Genomic DNA, 16,808 nt, shown 5'->3' on the forward strand with positions numbered 1-16,808 from the left:
ATGGGAACTTTGTATTCCATATTCATACCACTCTAGGTAAGTTCTTTCATTGCTCATATTACGTATATTCCAGTTTTTAAATATTCCCCCGAGTGCTCACAAAAGCATTTCCCTAATTTAATAAAAAAAATAAAAAATATACTCTACTCAAACAGGAAGCAGAAATATTGAAAATCTTATCCAGCCACTAAATGGGTAGAAAGTAATCCATTCTGATTTGAAAGGCACACTGTAATAATCACTGGGGATTATTCCTGAAACGTTTGCATAAATGGTTTATTACTCCTTAGAAACAACTTTAATTTTCATCCTGCCCTTTCAAATTTTTGGAGAGCCTGGGAGCAATGGGTTCCCTCATTCACATTCTCTAGTATTGTTAAACATTGATATCATATTCTTCTAAAAATAAAGATTCTGCCAGTTTTTCATTTTTTTTGAGGTATGCCGAGATATGGGTGCACCATTCTTACTTTAGGAAGATTAATGGGGTGTTCAATTCCTTTCTTTTGCCATCATCCCAACTATGAATTGAGATCAGAGCCCTACAAAACATATGGGACAGGGGAGTTTGGCATTACCTGACCTTTATAAGTATTATCTGGCAGGTCAAGTGGTCTTTGCTTACAGGTGACTGGTGGGAGATGATAGTGATTCCGCCACAGTGTGAGGTCGCTTTCATGATTTCCAGGGGTCCTCAGGCTCTGCATACTATCACTGGCTTAATAATAGCTGCAACAATTGCATCAGGGCAAGCCCCAAAACTCATACACCATATGGGGGCTAAAGTTATTCCTTACTTTCCGCTGTGGCTTTACCCTCAGTTTTCACATTTCATTGCCTTGCCAGAACCAGCTCTTTGGGCAGCCAGGGCGATAAAAGCAGTCAGACATTTTACTTAACAGAAACGTTTTGCCGTTCGATTAATTAAAGGTTTAACTTTCACTTCCAAATTGATACTTTTTCAGGTACAGTATCTCACAAAAGTGAGTACAACCCTCACATTTTTGTAAATATTTTATTATATCTTATGTGACAACACTGAAGAAATGACACTTTGCTACAATGTAAAGTAGTGAGTGTACAGCTATTATAACAGTGTACATTTGCTGTCCTCTCAAAATAACTTAAAATACAATCATTAATGTCTAAATCGCTGGCAACAAGAGTACACCCCTAAGTGAAAATGTCCAAATTGAGCCCAAAGTATCATTATTTTGTGTGGCCACCATTATTTTCCAGCACTGCCTTAACCCTCTTGGGCATGGAGTTCACCGGAGCTTCACAGGTTGCCACTGGAGTCCTCTTCCACTCCTCCATGACGACATCACGGAGCTGGTGGATGTTAGAGACCTTGCGCTCCTCCACCTTCCGTTTGACGATGCCCCACAGATGCTCATTAGGGTTTAGGTCTAGAGACATGCTTGGCAAGTCCATCACCTTTACCCTCAGCTTCTTTTGCAAGGCAGTGGTCGTCTTGGAGGTGTGTTTGGGGTTGGAATACTGCCCTGTGGCCCAGTCACTGAAAGGAGGGGATCATGCTCTGCTTCAGTATGTCACAGTACATGTTGGCATTCATGATTCCCTTAACCAGTTCCCGACCACCCGCTGCCTATTCACTGCGGGAGGGTGGCTCGGGCAGGCAAAACGACGTAGACCTACATCGCTCGCCTCAGAGGAGCTGGGGGGCAAATGCGCGCCGCCAGCAGTGCACTCCCGCCCCCGATCATCAGCGGGGAATCTGGCGCGTGTGTCAGGCGGCACCTGCAATCGTTCCCCGCTAAGAGAGAAGGATGGTCGGCTGTTGTAAACACAGACCGTCCTTCTCCCGGGGATGATCGCAGAGCTCATGTGATCCTGCTATATAGAATCACATGTCTCTGTGGTCATCTCAGAAACCATGCCCCCCCTGCAGTTAGAATCACTCCCCTAGGGTCACATTTAACCCCTTGATCACCTATACGGTTAACCCCTTCCCTGCCAATGTCATTATTACAGTAACAGTACATATCTTTAGCACTGATTACTGTAGTAATGTCACTGGTACCTCCAAAAGTGTCAAAAATGTCAGTTAGGGGTCCCATCTGTGCGCCGCAATGTCGCAGTCCCGCAAAAAATCGCAGATCGCCGCAATTACTAGTAAAAATAAATAAATAAAAAATGACAAATCTTTCCCGTAGTTAAAAGATACGATCACTTTTGCGCAAACCAATCAAAATACACTTATTGTAATTTTTTTTTTTACCAAAAAATATGTAGAAGAATACAAATTGGCCTAAAATTTTTTTTTGGGAATGTTATATAGCAGGAAGTGAAAAATATATATATATTTTTTTTCAAATTTGTCGCTCTTTTTTTGTTTAGAACGCAAAAAATAAAAATCGCACAGGTGATCAAATACCATTAAAAGAAAGCTCAGTTTGTGGGGAAAAAAAAGGACATAAATTTAGTTTGGGTACAGCATCGCACAACCGCGCAATTGTCCATTAAAGTAACGCAGTGCCGAATCGCAAAATAGGGCCTGGTCATTAAGGGGGAAAATCTTCCGGTCCAGAAGTGGTAATGAACTGTAGCTCCTCAGTGTCTGCAGCACTCATGCAGCCCCAGACCATGACACTCCCACCACCATGCTTGACTGTAGGCAAGACACACTTGTCTTTGTACTCCTCGCCTGCTTGCCGCCACACACGCTTGACACCATCTGAACCAAATACGTTTATCTTGGTCTCAACAGACCACAGGATATGGTTCCAGTAATCCATGTCCTTAGTCTGCTTGTCTTCAGCAAACTGTTTGCGGGCTTTCTTGTGCATCATCTTTAGAACAGGCTTCCCTTTGGGACGACAGCCACGCAGACCAATTTGATGCAGATTACGGCGTATGGTTTGAGCACTGACAGGCTGTATGGTCTTGGCCACAGTGCTCCGGCTCAGTTTCAGGGTCTTGGCAAACCTATAGCCTAGGCCATATTTATGTAGAGCAACAGATCTTTTTTCCAGATTCTCAGAGAGTTATTTGCCAAGAGGTGCCATGTTGAACTTCCAGTGACCAGTATGGGAGAGTGAGAGCGATAAAACCAAACTTAACACACTTGCTCCCCATTCACACCTGAGACCTTGTAACACTCATGAGTCACATGACACCGGGAAAATGGCTAATTGGGCCCAATTTGGACATTTTCACTTGCATAGTTACATAGTTTGTGAGGTTGAAAAAAGACATCAGTCCATCCAGTTCAACCTATGATGTGTGTGTGTGTTCTCTGTTAATCGTACATTGTATACACCTGTATGTTGTGGTCTTTAAGGAGCCCATCTAATAGTTTTTTTGAAACTATCGATGCTCCCTGCTGATACGACTGCTTGTGGAAGCAAATTCCACATCCTTACTGCTCTGACAGTGAAGAACCCCTTACGTATTTTAAGGTTAAACTGTTTTTCCTCTAGTTTTAGTGAGTGGCCACGTGTCTTAATGTATTCCCTTTCTCTAAATGTTTGTTCCTTATGCTAGGGTCGCCAGTACAGTATTTGTACATTGATATCATATCCCCCCTCAAGCGTCTTTTCTCCACAGAGAATAAGTTCAGTGCTTGTAGTCTTTCCTCATAGCTGATGCCCTCCATTCCCCTAATTGTTTTTGTTGCCCTTCTCTGGACTCTCTCCAGTTCCAGCACGTCCACTTAAGAGTGTACTCACTTTTGTTGCCAGAGGTTTAGACATTAATGGATTTGTTGAGTTATTTTGAGGGGACATCAAATTTACACTGTTATAAATACTGTACACTCACTACTTTGGAGTCATGCCCCGCCCCTTTTTATCCTCATTGGCTGACTGACTTTGATTGACAGCAGTGGGAGCCAATTGTGCTGTACTGCTATCTCAGCCAATAAGGAGGGGGAGTCTCGGGCAGCCAAGTCATCCTTGCAAAATCCCGGGATCTCTAGATGGACCTCTGGTGTGTATTAGGGGGGCTGAGGGGGGCTGCTAGACACAGTTTTTTTTATTTAATGCATAGAATGATTTAAGATAAAAATTTTATTACCTAAACTAATATTAAACCAAAATAAATAGCAGTAATTAATGTGTACATAAACGCCCAAAGAATTCAATAGTGTCCTAGAATAGGTTGAAACTGATACAACATGATACAATATCCCCAAAAAAAAGAAAGAAATATAGCATCACCATGGGGACCAAAAAAAAAAAAAAAATCCTTAAAACTCCAACACAAACACCATGTGCTGTCCTCCACCCACATGGATCTGCACCAGTGTTAATTTTGGCAGCAAATTTCAATTTAGTTTTAGTCTTAGTCTTAGGACTAAAATGGCATTTTAGTTTTAGTCCCATTTTAGTCTTCTGAAAGTGTTTTAGTTTTAGTCGTATTTAGTCGACTAATACTCCAGTATATTTTAGTCGACTAAAACGTCCTACATTTTAGTCGACTAAAACTCATTTTAGTCATCTATAATCGAATGGGTGTAGTTCAATTGTAATTTGTAATGCATTATTTAAGCATTTCTCTACAATTTCCAAACTCATTATATACTACTGCTGGTCCTGGAGTGAAAAATCGAATATGTTATTATTTATGGTGGTATTAAGCTTTCAGCATGCACCAGTGTTAATTTTGGCAGCAAATTTCGATTTAGTTTTAGTTATAGTCTTTTGACTAAAATGCCATTTTAGTTTTAGTCGTATTTTAGTCTTAAGACTAAAATGCAATTTTAGTTTTAGTCGTATTTTAGTCATCTGAATTGTTTTAGTTTTAGTCGTATTTTAGTCGACTAAAATTGTGTTAACTTAGTCGACGAAAACGTTTTAGTCGGTTTTAGTTGACGAAATTAACACTGATCTGCACTCACCAAAAGATAATGCCACACTATCACAAATATGGCAGTTGCATTTTGAGATCCCAGAAAGATGAAAGCTGCCTTTTCAATCACTGAGCTGTCCTCTGATGTTTACATGAAATGTCTCCACCAGCAAGCATACAAAGGAAGAGGCCATATATAGTGTGATCATTTGTTCTGTTTAATTTATATTTAATTTTAATTATATCATCAATCATACTAAAACCAGTTATTTAACCACTTCTGGACTGGAATTTTTATGTTTTTACTAGTAATGGCAGCGAGCAGCGATTTTTAGAGGTACTGCTACATTGGGGCAGACAAATCGGACATCTAACTGACACTTTTGCTATTTCTTGTGGACCAGTGACAGTAATACAATGATCAGTGCTAAAAAAAAAAAAAAAAAAGCACCGTCACTGCACTAATGACCCTGGCAGGGAAGGGGTTGATCAAAGGGTTAAGTGTGTCCCTAGGGGTGCTTACTAACTGTAGGGGGTTACACTGATTGGAAAAAGACAGAGAGCCTGGTTCCTTCTTAGCAGTAACACAAGATCTCCATCTTGTCCCCTTGCAGAAAGGCGATTTGCCTTGCCTCTCCTGGGGATGATAGCGGGTGGCCGACACACATCGGGTCCGCCGGACCTGTTGATCGACATCCCCGCTAGCCAATCACAGTGTGATTGTGCCTACGGCAGGGCAATGCTGCTATATAGTGGCTATTGAACGATGTACAGCTACGTCGCTTCACACAATAACGCCACTTTGCTGCAGTATATATGTGGCTGACGGTTGGAAAGTGGTTAAACACATAACCCTATAAATTGAACTAGCCTTTTTACATTTCACAAATAAAATTCCTACAACTTTTAGTTTGATCATTATAGAAAAAAAAAAGAGACATGATCAGAGATTGTAATATGCAATGTGTAATGAAAAGAATGAAAGTGTATAAAAACAGCACCCTCAATAAAATTAACTTGACCTGGAAAGTATGGATAACAAACTCCAAATGTAATCTATCCTGGTTTGACAGTAGCTCTGTTAGTAGAGGGAAATTTACTGGCATATGCTATTGTTTTTGCTCACATGATTTTTATATGAAAAAAAATGTAAGTTACAAGGGCTGAGAAATGGTGTAAGTACCACATCCCAAGAAGATTAGGAGGTATGTCGCCAGCACACAAAGGATCTTTGAGATAGCATTAAAAAAATAATATTGAAGTGTGACATCATGACTTAAGAAGTAGTACTGCATAGCTCCGATACGTATTTAAGCTGTGATGTAATTCCGTCTGCAAAACGTTATCTTAAATATCCTTGGTGTGCTGGCAACATATCTCTTAATCTGTGCTAATACAGGTCCCCAGCTGTGGGTCGCTGCAGCACCCAGTTGCTCTAGAGCCATTTCCATGTGTGCATTGGGAATATTTTACTGGACAGCCCAAGAAGAATTTCAAAGAAACATGTAAGAACACCAGGACTTTTATTGTGCTACGGAATCACACAAACTAAATATATAAAGGATTAAAAAGCTTGATATAAACACATAAGAGACATTGTGTAACAGCACACGTATAGATACATTTGTGGACCGACAATTTATCCCCATGCATGTGCCTAGTATATACCACTGTTTATCAAGTTTACCTATTTACAGGTTCTTTAACATGGGTTCATTAAATATTCAGATAATCTGCTGTATTACACAGTGGGACGGGGTCATTTTCTCAACTCACTTCACAGAAATCTGCTTCCTCAATTTGTAGAAATGCCTATTATAGTACAACAAGAATGAGATTCACGATGAAATAAAAATATATACAAATTACATTGCAATATTCTAAAAAACACACACATGAATTTGTTAAAAGTTACTTCACTTGTCTTGCTAGTGAGACCATTTTCTTAATGAGTATCTACAACATTCTTCATGAATTTCTCATATTTAAGGACAGAAGCTGGCCCTTACATAGTAAATATGTTAGGCAATCTATAAAAGAACCCCCCCCCCCCCCTCCCATGGTTTGGTGGTTGCCTACAGTGTGAGCACAATGACAAAACATAAAGTGGTCATTTTGTATTGTCAGGGTCTTTTAGCGGAATTTTTGCAGATGTACTTTCAAGGCACTTCTGCTAAAACCAAAAAAACAGGCCACAAAACCAAGTGCAGCAAGCGAAAAATGCAAGTTTATATCACTTCAAAGTCAGATAATATCCAGTACTGTTGTTACCACTGAACTGACAGCAACTACAACTCAGAAATGTGTTACCAGAAGTGGCCTTTCTGGAAGAATATCAACCAAAATGCATATAAATTTAAGTCTGGGGTTCAGAAAAATGGCAGCAGGAGCTCTACACTATTTAATCAAAATGTGAAATACTTGGCTTCAACAAAACACAATTTGACCACCATAAGGGATGAGGAACAGTACATGAATAAATGTCTTCAAACATTGAAGCAAGGTGGCCTTTCCTTACAAATCTGGGGCTGAATTTCTGAGAACAGAGTTTGAGTTCTAATAAAAATAAAGTTTCCCTTTTCACTGATGGGTAGGGTTGCACCGGTATTGGTGCCGATATTAGGCATTTGCAGGTACTCGTGCATATGCTCCGATATCCGGAACCGATAACTTCGAGCTTGGTTCTTTCAGCTTTCAGCTGGAGTTCCCCGCTAACACTTGAAGTGTAAAGAAAAGAATGCCGGCAATAATTGGTTGTTAAGGAGTGGGACCGCTGCATCCCTAACAGTGTTGGGGTAGTTACTCAAAAAATGTAACTAGTTACTAGTTACTTCTGTAAATTGTAATGAGATTACTTTACTAGTTACTGCATTTGAAAACTAACTACACTACTTATTACTTTACTTTCCTCTTTCTTAATTGACCGTGTAGAAGAAGATACATGACACTCTTTCTGCATAGAGTTTATTGTATAAACACAGGCTTTGGGAAACGTGAGAACAAAACCTGAAAAAACAGAATAAAACAAAGTGCAACAAAAAGTCATAAACTTCATCCCTCTCTATTCTTCGAAATAACGATTGTATCGCATGGCTTGGGTAACGCAGGAAAGCGTGTTCCTATAGCCTAGTAAAGTAGTTACCTCCTACCTCCTATAGCCTAGTAAAGTAGTGTAGTTACCAATATTAGTATTGTAACTAGTTACGTTACTTCGTTACCAAAAAAAGTAATGTAGTTTCTGTAATCCGTTACTTTGTAACTAGTTACCCCCCAACACTGATCCCTAACATCTGATGACACTTCAGCTGTCCAAGTGTTCGTGAGAGCCCAGGTTTGCAGCAGAAATGTCCTCCAACACACCCCCAGGATTCTTCCGGCAGGAACTGAATAAGACCCTGTGGGGGGGGGGTGCCCGAAAGATACCAGAACCTGAGTCCCATGGGCTCTAGGGGTTACAGTTCGATGTGGTGAGAGGAAAGTATATATGGGGGGTGCACAGCATTGCTAAATAGGGAGCCGGCTGCATGTGTGGGTTGGGTGCCCGGCAGTGGGGATCATTGTTCTAAGTGCATGTCCTTCTTACCCAACTGCCTGCACCCATGTGCAGCCTACGTGCCCTGAGCCAGCACTGTATTACCGGGGATTAGGACAGGACTGTGCGCTCCTCCCTGCCCTGCACTTTTCAGGAGAAACTCCCATCGCTACCTGTCATTGCAGTTGTACGAGTCCTGCAGCCTCTGCACATGCAAACTTTCCCATAACTGTGTTAGGCTGGGTGCACAGGGGCAAGAGGAATGGAACAATAACAGGCTGTGCGATCACAGCACACTTCTTCTAGGGGCTTTCTGGAGCAGCAGATCAGATCTGATGCCAGCCTTTGATTGTCACAGGCAAATAGGGGCTGTCACTTGCAGACCTTCACTGAAGTCTTTCCTTTCACTTTGGGCTATGCAGTGCCCTGCAGAGGTCCACACACACCAATGGCCAGTTCTCTTTTTTTTTTTTTCAGATACATTTATATCTTTTTTTTTTTTTACAAATAGACCTGCCTTTTGGTGGTATTTAATCACCATTGGGTTTTTAAGCCAAAATGTATTCTGCTACATGTCTTTGGTACAAACAAATCCCAATAAGTGAATATTGGTGATGGGTATCGGTAAGTACTTAAAAAAATGTATCGGTACTCAGTGGTAAAAAATGGTATTGGTGCATCCCTACTGGTGAGAAATACAGGCAGATCCTTTTGGATTATGCAGTATTACTAGGAAGGTGTCTGATCAGTCCCAACTTAATTCTTTAGTATGACATTTACCACAAACACATGGCTAAAATCATAAAGAACTATCTGCAGAGAAAGATGAGCAGGGAATCCTACAGATAGTATAACCCACATAGAGCACTGATCCTAACATTACTGGGACTACTTTCAAAGACAAAATTACATAAAACAACCTAAGTCTGTGCCTGTGGTGAAAACCTATCCAGTTCTGCAAGGTGCTTGCGTACCCTACAATCATTTTCAGAAACCGCATACAAGTTTTTGCTGTGTTAAAGACAAAGAGTTGTCACACCAAACATTGATTTCATTGATATTTTTGTTTCTCTTTACTGTACTTTCTAGGCAGTTTATTGATTAAAAATGAATGGCATTATTTTTAATGTTCTCCTGCCTTACAGCATTTTTTTCACTAGAATCTAAGGCTTTTGCATTTACAGTAAAAAGCATATCATAGGTTCTGTTCCAGGTATATGTACCTGAAGGAGTACTTTTAACACATTTAGCGATTCTTCTGCTGACTAGATTTCCTATCCTAGTGTACTATTTTAAGAAATGATAAATAATGTATAAACATATTATTAAAACTGGCAATGGAAGGTGGACATTAAATTAGCTTTCTTGCACAGAAGTTATTGCAAGTTACGTCTTTCACAAGGCCTTCCTAGTTCATCTCTGGAAGCCCTTTGAGTGCCTAATATACCTGTTGTTACATTTTTATTAGTTTTGTGTGGAGCATCAAGGAATTTATCTTGGGTGCTGTATTGATACTGTCTTGCCAGTTATATTATTATGTTTATACATTTTTTTTTAAATTTCCTAAAATATTAAACTTTATTACACTTAGTCTCGATCCACACTAGCGCGACTTGTCAGGTGACTTGTCAGCCTGACAAGTCGTGCTCCCTCGCGGTCCATTGACTGCTACAGGACCCGTTCTAATAGGAGTGACACAAGTCGCTCCGACTTAGAAAAAGGGTCCTGTACTACTTCGGGGCGACCTCGGAGCGACTTGCATAGACTTCCATTATGTGAAGTCCATGCAAGTCGCTCCGAAGTCGTGGTGCATGGGAATTCACAAGTCGCCCCCGAAGTAGTAAGGAGTCGTGCCGCCCCAGTGTGAACCGAGTCTTAGATAAAAATTATAGCCAGCAGAAGAATCCCCAAACCTCCCAAAAGTACACTGTTAGATTCACATACCTGGTTCACATATGTAATGAAATATCTTGCGGTAAATGTGTGTTTTGCAGCAGTAAATGTGTGTATTGCAGCAGTATGATTCAGCTGTTCTACCTGTTCACATGAGCACAAAGCTATGCAGATGGAAAAAGTAAAATTTACATCCTTCTTGTTTTACATTGCTGCAGATCACAGCTTTGTTATATTTTTATTTTGTTTTTGCTTATCTTAGAAGACACCCGCAAGGTTTTGATGTGTTGCTTGGCCCGCTTATACAGTAGTGAACCTCAGAATGCAATAGAAATTAAAGCCAACAGCTGGATTAAGGTAAAAGTACTCCACCTGCAGGTCCATTGTTATATCCCTTTATGCTAGGACTGTGTTATTTATGAATTAGTATGTTTATAATGTTTCTTCATCATGAAGTTAAAGCTGGCTTCAACACAACCATTGATTTTCAGTAAAATGGCTCATTGTGATAAAAGCCTCAGACCCAAGTTTGTCTCAAGCACTTCTTATTCCCCATAAAGTGTCAGATACAATTTAAGTGTACATTCATGGTCGCTAAAGGATTAGAAAATGCAGCTGTAGTAAAGGTTACTTAGCCGACCAGCTGTGTGCAGTTCTGCTCCGCTGTAACCCTTATGTTCATGGCAGCAAAAAGTTTAAAAAGCACCTCTGTGTAAAAAAAAAACAAAAAACCTCAGAAGACATAATCAAGTTTTTTTCACCATTAGTTTAGTTGCAGGGAGTACTCCTCAGTTCTTTAATACTTGTCTGTATTTTCTACTATTTACGTTTCTTAAAAAAAAGTCTGCTCACTTTACTCAATATATAAACCTGCCAGCAGGCTTTAAATGTTTTCTTGAGCACTATTTTCTACACAATCTTTAGTTCGTTCCCTGTGCAATTAAGGGGCTTTAATTTCCCTTAGATTGACTATGGAATATGAATGGTGCTACCTGGCCCACAAATATACAGTTTCTTTTCTCTCTCTCTCTTTTTTTTTTTAAGACATGTTTATTGAATTTTTCAATAATTGTACAAAAAAGAAAATAATCAAAAACAATAGTAACCTAACTACAATACAGCCTAGCTATGCCTCCTGTGCCCCAACAGAAAGCATTAATAGCACAGAGAATGGTGTTGTAGATGAGACTTCATTACATGTAGCAATAAAACTTTTCTTTCTTTTACTTCCTCCGACAGTCGCCGCCCACTCATACAGTCTTCACCAATGGGTATTGACTTCCTCTCCACAGGAGTAGCTAGGCATAAGACTTGTTAAAAAACAAAGCATTTACATAGACACACCCATGGGGGCTGTCCCACTGGTCCAATACCCCCCTGCAATAGCCATCCCAACTCAGTTTGTCTTTTGCCTAGTTAAGGAGTAAATAGGCTTCCCTGTGCTGGGGCTACAGTCTCAGCCTTCTTCTTCTATTTTATGATTTTATTTTCTGCAAATGTCATTTTTTCTTTGCATTACTAGCTGTTTATTTTGTCAGCGTTAGTTAGTTGGATCTTCGGATGAAGACGGCGTTTGCGGAGCTGGGAATCGGACTGGTCGTCCTGGTTCTCCAGGACAGAGGGTCAGATGGAATCCCAGCCCGCCACTGAGTGTTTAGCAGGCTATGTGTTTGCCCTGGCCTCGCAAACGACCCATCCCTGTCCTCAGGGATGCAGCCTGTGAGGTGGCTACCTTACCGGACACATCCACGGTTCGTCAGTGAACTACTGGTGTCCTGCGCTTTTTGGCTGACGGCACTCCCCTGCCATCTGAGGGCGGGCGGTTTCCCGTTTGATATGAGGCACCCCACGCCATCGAGTACAGGTAAGTACACTCTGTGTGGGGCCTCTGTCTGGGGCTGGCAGTCCTGTGTTGTCCCCTTATGTCTGTGCGTTTTAGGCTCCCTACTCCCGGTCCCTGCGGGGGTTTTTTCTCTCACAGCCAGCGCTGTGTGGATGTTTTTGGGGGTCCCTCTCCTGTGTCACTTTAGGGTGCTTGGAGATACAGACACGTGCGGCGACCGCTGTGGGGTTAAAACCCGCCGGTCCGCCATTTTAGGTGTGGGCAGCATGTCTGGCTTCACTATGGGCGCTTATACAGCATGGTATGTAGTGTATTTTGGCGCCTTGCGGTGCCATCTTGTGTCTGGCAAACGATCGTTCCGAGCACATGTCGGCGGCCATTTTACTGAAGCCTCCCATTATTTCCTATAGGCAACCATTTTTCCTTAGCCTGCAGCCTCAGTTCAGTGTCTGGCGGTGACATCACTTCCCTCTTTCACACAGGAGCGACCGACTGCGGTGGTAACACACTTCTGTTCTGCTGTCCTTTTGTCTTCCCTTGTACACTCTTCCTGGCTTTCAGTTTGTCCCTGCGGGGGGTCTGTGTTTCCACAGTCATTGTAGCGGTGTGCTGCGCGGGTCCGCGGCGCGCTTAAAGGGCCAGTACCTTACAAAAAAAAAAAACTTTTTTGCAATGGAATCCCAGGACAGCAAATTTCCTTCAGCTTTGGTGGGGGATTCAGGTTCCTCTGAATCCTCTACTCTTGACTAATTTGCCTGCTGTAGTGGTGACTTTGGTGTCCAAAATGGATGTGCTGATGACTGAACGTGCTGCTAGAAAAAGGCCTAGGACATGGTTGCTGTAGGGTAGCGTACCCCTTGAAGGGTCTCGCTCTTCTCAGTCTGAGGGGGAGGCGGAGGTTGCAGGGGTGGATCATTCCCCCCCTGGGACGCCCGAGGAACGCGCAGCTATGGATGCGCTGATTCTTGCCGCGAAAGAAACACTACATTTAGAGGATGAGCCCAATCCTCCGGGCGTTGTGTCCTCTTTTGGTACACACAGGACCCGCAAGACGGCGCAGGTTTTTCCTTGCCCTGCTGAGTTTCATCACACAGTGAATGAGCAATGGCGCAGTTTAAAACACACCTTCACGGTGCCAAGGTGCCAAAGAGGTTTCAACTTCATTACCCTTTTGCGTCTCCTACGGTTTTGCGCTGGTGTGTGGCTCCTCAAGTGGATCACACTGTGGCCAGATTGAACAAGGCTACCCTGGTTCCCACCGAAGATTCGCCGGTATTTAGGGATCCTACGGATAGGAGGCTGGAATCGCTTGCCCGCCATTCTTACATGGTGGCAGGTTCCATGTTAGAACCTATTTTTGCCTCTGTCATGGTGGTTCAGGCTGTGGTGGATTGGACCAAGGCGATAAGACGCGCCCTTGTGGCGGATTCTGCTCCCCCTGCTACCTTGGAGATGGTGGACCAGGTTTATCAAGGGGTCATGTATCTGTGCGATGCGGCCTTAAATGAGGCCCCATTAGCTGCGCGCCTGTACAGTGTCGCGGTGCTTAACCGTCGACTGATCTGGTTGAAAAGTTGGTCGGCTGACCAGAAATCCTGAAAGACGGTGGCTGACTTTCCCTATGCGGGGTCTCGCCTTTTTGGAGACTCCCTGGATGAATTGGTTAAGGGGGTCACTGGGGGCAAGAGCACTCTGCTGCCCCAGAATCCTAAGGGCAAGTTTTTCCGCAGCAAGCGGGGCCCCGCCTTTAAACCAAATCAGGGGTCCTTTCGTGCCTTCAAGGCGCAGAACAAGGGTAAACCCTTCAAGGGCCAGGGTGGCAAACCAAAATCCGGCCACGCTGGTGCGGCGGCTCAGTCCGCCTCTGCCATAAGGGCGCCCTCACCCGTTTCAGGGGTGGGGGGACGTTTGCGCGGTTTCCTCCAACCTTGGCTGCTCTGAATTCCGGACAGATGGGTTCAGGAAATCATTCGATCAGGGTACAAGATCGAATTCCTTTCGCGACCGGCGGATTCTTTCCCCCAAATCTTCATTTGACCCCAGATCGGTTGCACGATCTTCATCGGGCGGTGCAGGATCTGCTCGCCCAGGGGGTAATCGTCCCGGTGCCACATCGGGACAGATTTCGGGGGTTTTACTCGAATCTGTTCACTGTGCCCAGAAAGGAGGGCAACGTGCATCCAATTCTGGACTTAAAAGCTCTGAACCGCTTCCTGCGTGTTCGAAAGTTCCGCATGGAATCGCTCCGCTCGGTGGTGGCCTCCCTGAGTCCAGGCGAATTCCTGGTCTTTATCGATCTGAAGGATGCGTATTTACACATCCCCATTTTCGAGGATCGTCAGAGGTACCTCCGCTTTGCTATCGCGGAGGATCATTATCAGTTTGTGGCGTTACCTTTCGGTCTCGCTTCGGCTCCAAGGGTTTTTACCAAAGTGTTGGCACCTGTTCTGGGCCTGTTTTGGGCACAGGGCATTGCGGTCTTGGGATATCTGGACAATCTCCTGTTAAGATCGAGTGCCAGTCAGAGCCTGCTGTGCGATCTGTCCACTACGGTCCAGACACTCCAGGATTTCGATGGACCATCAACGTTCAGAAGTCGACCTTGTCTCCATCGGTTCGTCTCCCGTATTTGGGAATGGTTCTGAACTCTGCCCAAGCAAAAGTGTTCTTACCGGAGGACAAGCTCCGGACCCTGCAGTCCGAGGTCAGGTCCCTCAGGGACAACGAATCCTAGTCATTCAGGACCTGTATGCGGTCCCTGGGGTTGATGGTGTCATCCTTAGAGGCAATACCATTTGCACAGTTTCACAAGCGATTTCTCCAACCGGAGATCCTGGCCAGGTGGGACAGACTGCCTCAGTCCTTGGACCTGAGAGTGTCTCTGAGTCGCCAAACCAGAATGGGTCTCTTGTGGTGGCTTCAGTCCCCGGCTGTATCAGAAGGAAAATCCTTCCGGCCGTTACTGTGGACGGTGATTACCACGGATGCCAGCCTGTCGGGCTGGGGTGGCGTCCTGGGGACCTGTCTGCCCAGGGCACTTGGTCGGAGGAGGAATCCTCCCTTCCGATAAACATATTGGAATTGAGAGCGATCAGGCTGTGCCTGCTCCACTGGTCGGATCATCTTCAGGGCCGTCCTGTATGGGTGCAGACGGACAATGCCACTGCGGTGGCGTACATCAACCACCAAGGGGGCACCAGGAGTGCCTGGGTGGCCCAGGAAGTGACCAGTATTCTGTCTTGGGCCGAGACTCCTGTCCCGGCGATATCGGCAGTTCACATTCCGGGTGTGGCGAATTGGAAGGCTGATTATCTGAGCCGCCAGACCCTGGACCAGGGGGAATGGTCCCTGCACCCGGAGGTATTTCAAATGCTGTGTGCGAAGTGGGGATCCCCGGATGTGGATCTGTTTGCTCGGCTAAACCACAAGGTGGAAAGGTTCGTGGCAAGAACGCGTGATCCTCTGGCTGATGCCTCTGGCTGATGCGCTGGTGGTGCCTTGGCATCAGTATCGTCTGATCTATGCCTTTCCTCCGATTCAGTTGTTGTCCAGGTTCCTTCGCAGGTTGGCCTCGGAACAAACACTGGTGATTCTGGTGGCTCCGGACTGGCCACGCCGGTCCTGGTACGCGGACATAGTTCACCTGGCCGTCGAACCTCCATGGCGGCTGCCAATGCGAGAAGATCTGCTGTCTCAGGGACCGATCTTCCATCCTGCTTTTCAGTCGCTGGCTTTAACGGCATGGCTGTTGAAAGCCAGGTCCTGAGAGACAGGGGTCTCTCCTCAGAGGTCATTCTTACTTTAATCAAGGCTAGAAAAGCCTTGTCTGGTAAGATTCATTACCGTACATGGAAAGCTTATTTTGCCTGGTGTGAGTCCAGGGGCTTCTCTTCTCGGTCATACTCGGTGGCGAGAGTGTTGGCTTTCCTCCAGTCTGGTGAGGACCAGCGCCTTGCGTTGGCCACGATTAAGGGCCAGGTATCTGCACTGGCTGTTCTTTTCCAACGCCCTGTGTCGTCTAATTCTTTGATTCGCACCTTCATTCAAGGTGTGCGTCACTTGGCCCCTCCTAGAAGGGAGCCCTTACCTCCATGGGACTTGAACTTGGTTCTTTCCGTGTTACAACGTTCCCAGTTTGAAAACATCAGGGAAATCTCATTACCTCTGCTGTCAATAAAGGTTGCCTTTATGGTGGCGATCACTTCTGCCCGCAGAGTGTCGGAGTTGGCGGTGTTGTCTTGCCGCTCCCCTTACCTAGTGGTTCATAGGGATAAGGTGGTCTTGCGACCTAACCCTTCCTTTCTTCCAAAGGTGGTTTCGGATTTTCACTTTAATGAGGACATTGTTTTACCTTCGCTCTGTGCGAATCCTAAGCATCCTAAGGAGGTTGCCTTGCATTCTTTGGATGTTGTCAGGGCGATCAGGGTTTACCTGTCGTCGACTGAATCCTTTCGAAAATCGGATTCTCTCTTTGTCCTTCCTGAGGGACCTCGGAAGGGTATGGCTGCGTCTGCGGTGACCATTTCAAAATGGATCAGGCAGACAATTGTACAGGCCTATTCACTGAAGGAACGGGTTTCCCCTTCTCTGTTAAGGCGCACTCTACCAGAGCGGTGAGTGCGTCCTGGGCCCTCCGGCATCAGGCCTCGGTGGCCCAGGTGTGCAAGGCTGCGACTTGGTCGTCAGTGCACACCTTTTCCAAATTCTACAGAATTGATGTTCTGGCAT

General features: G+C 44.4%; 1 protein-coding gene across 2 annotated transcripts in view; it reads left to right on the plus strand.

Annotated features, from left to right (window-relative positions):
• The window catches only part of FANCC (FA complementation group C), a 484,570-nt gene that overhangs the window by 67,565 nt on the left and 400,197 nt on the right, over positions 1-16,808 (plus strand). Inside the window, exon 4 of one of the 2 annotated variants that reach the window (XM_082267759.1) lies at positions 10,500-10,594. In XM_082267759.1, the coding sequence (XP_082123885.1) occupies positions 10,500-10,594 (95 nt within the window). The remainder of the gene's footprint in view (positions 1-10,499; positions 10,595-16,808) is intronic. The other variant, XM_082267760.1, reaches the window with a different exon arrangement.

Source organism: Pelophylax lessonae, assembly GCF_965119305.1.
Source record: "Pelophylax lessonae genome assembly, chromosome: 1".
Classification (NCBI taxonomy): domain Eukaryota; kingdom Metazoa; phylum Chordata; class Amphibia; order Anura; family Ranidae; genus Pelophylax; species Pelophylax lessonae.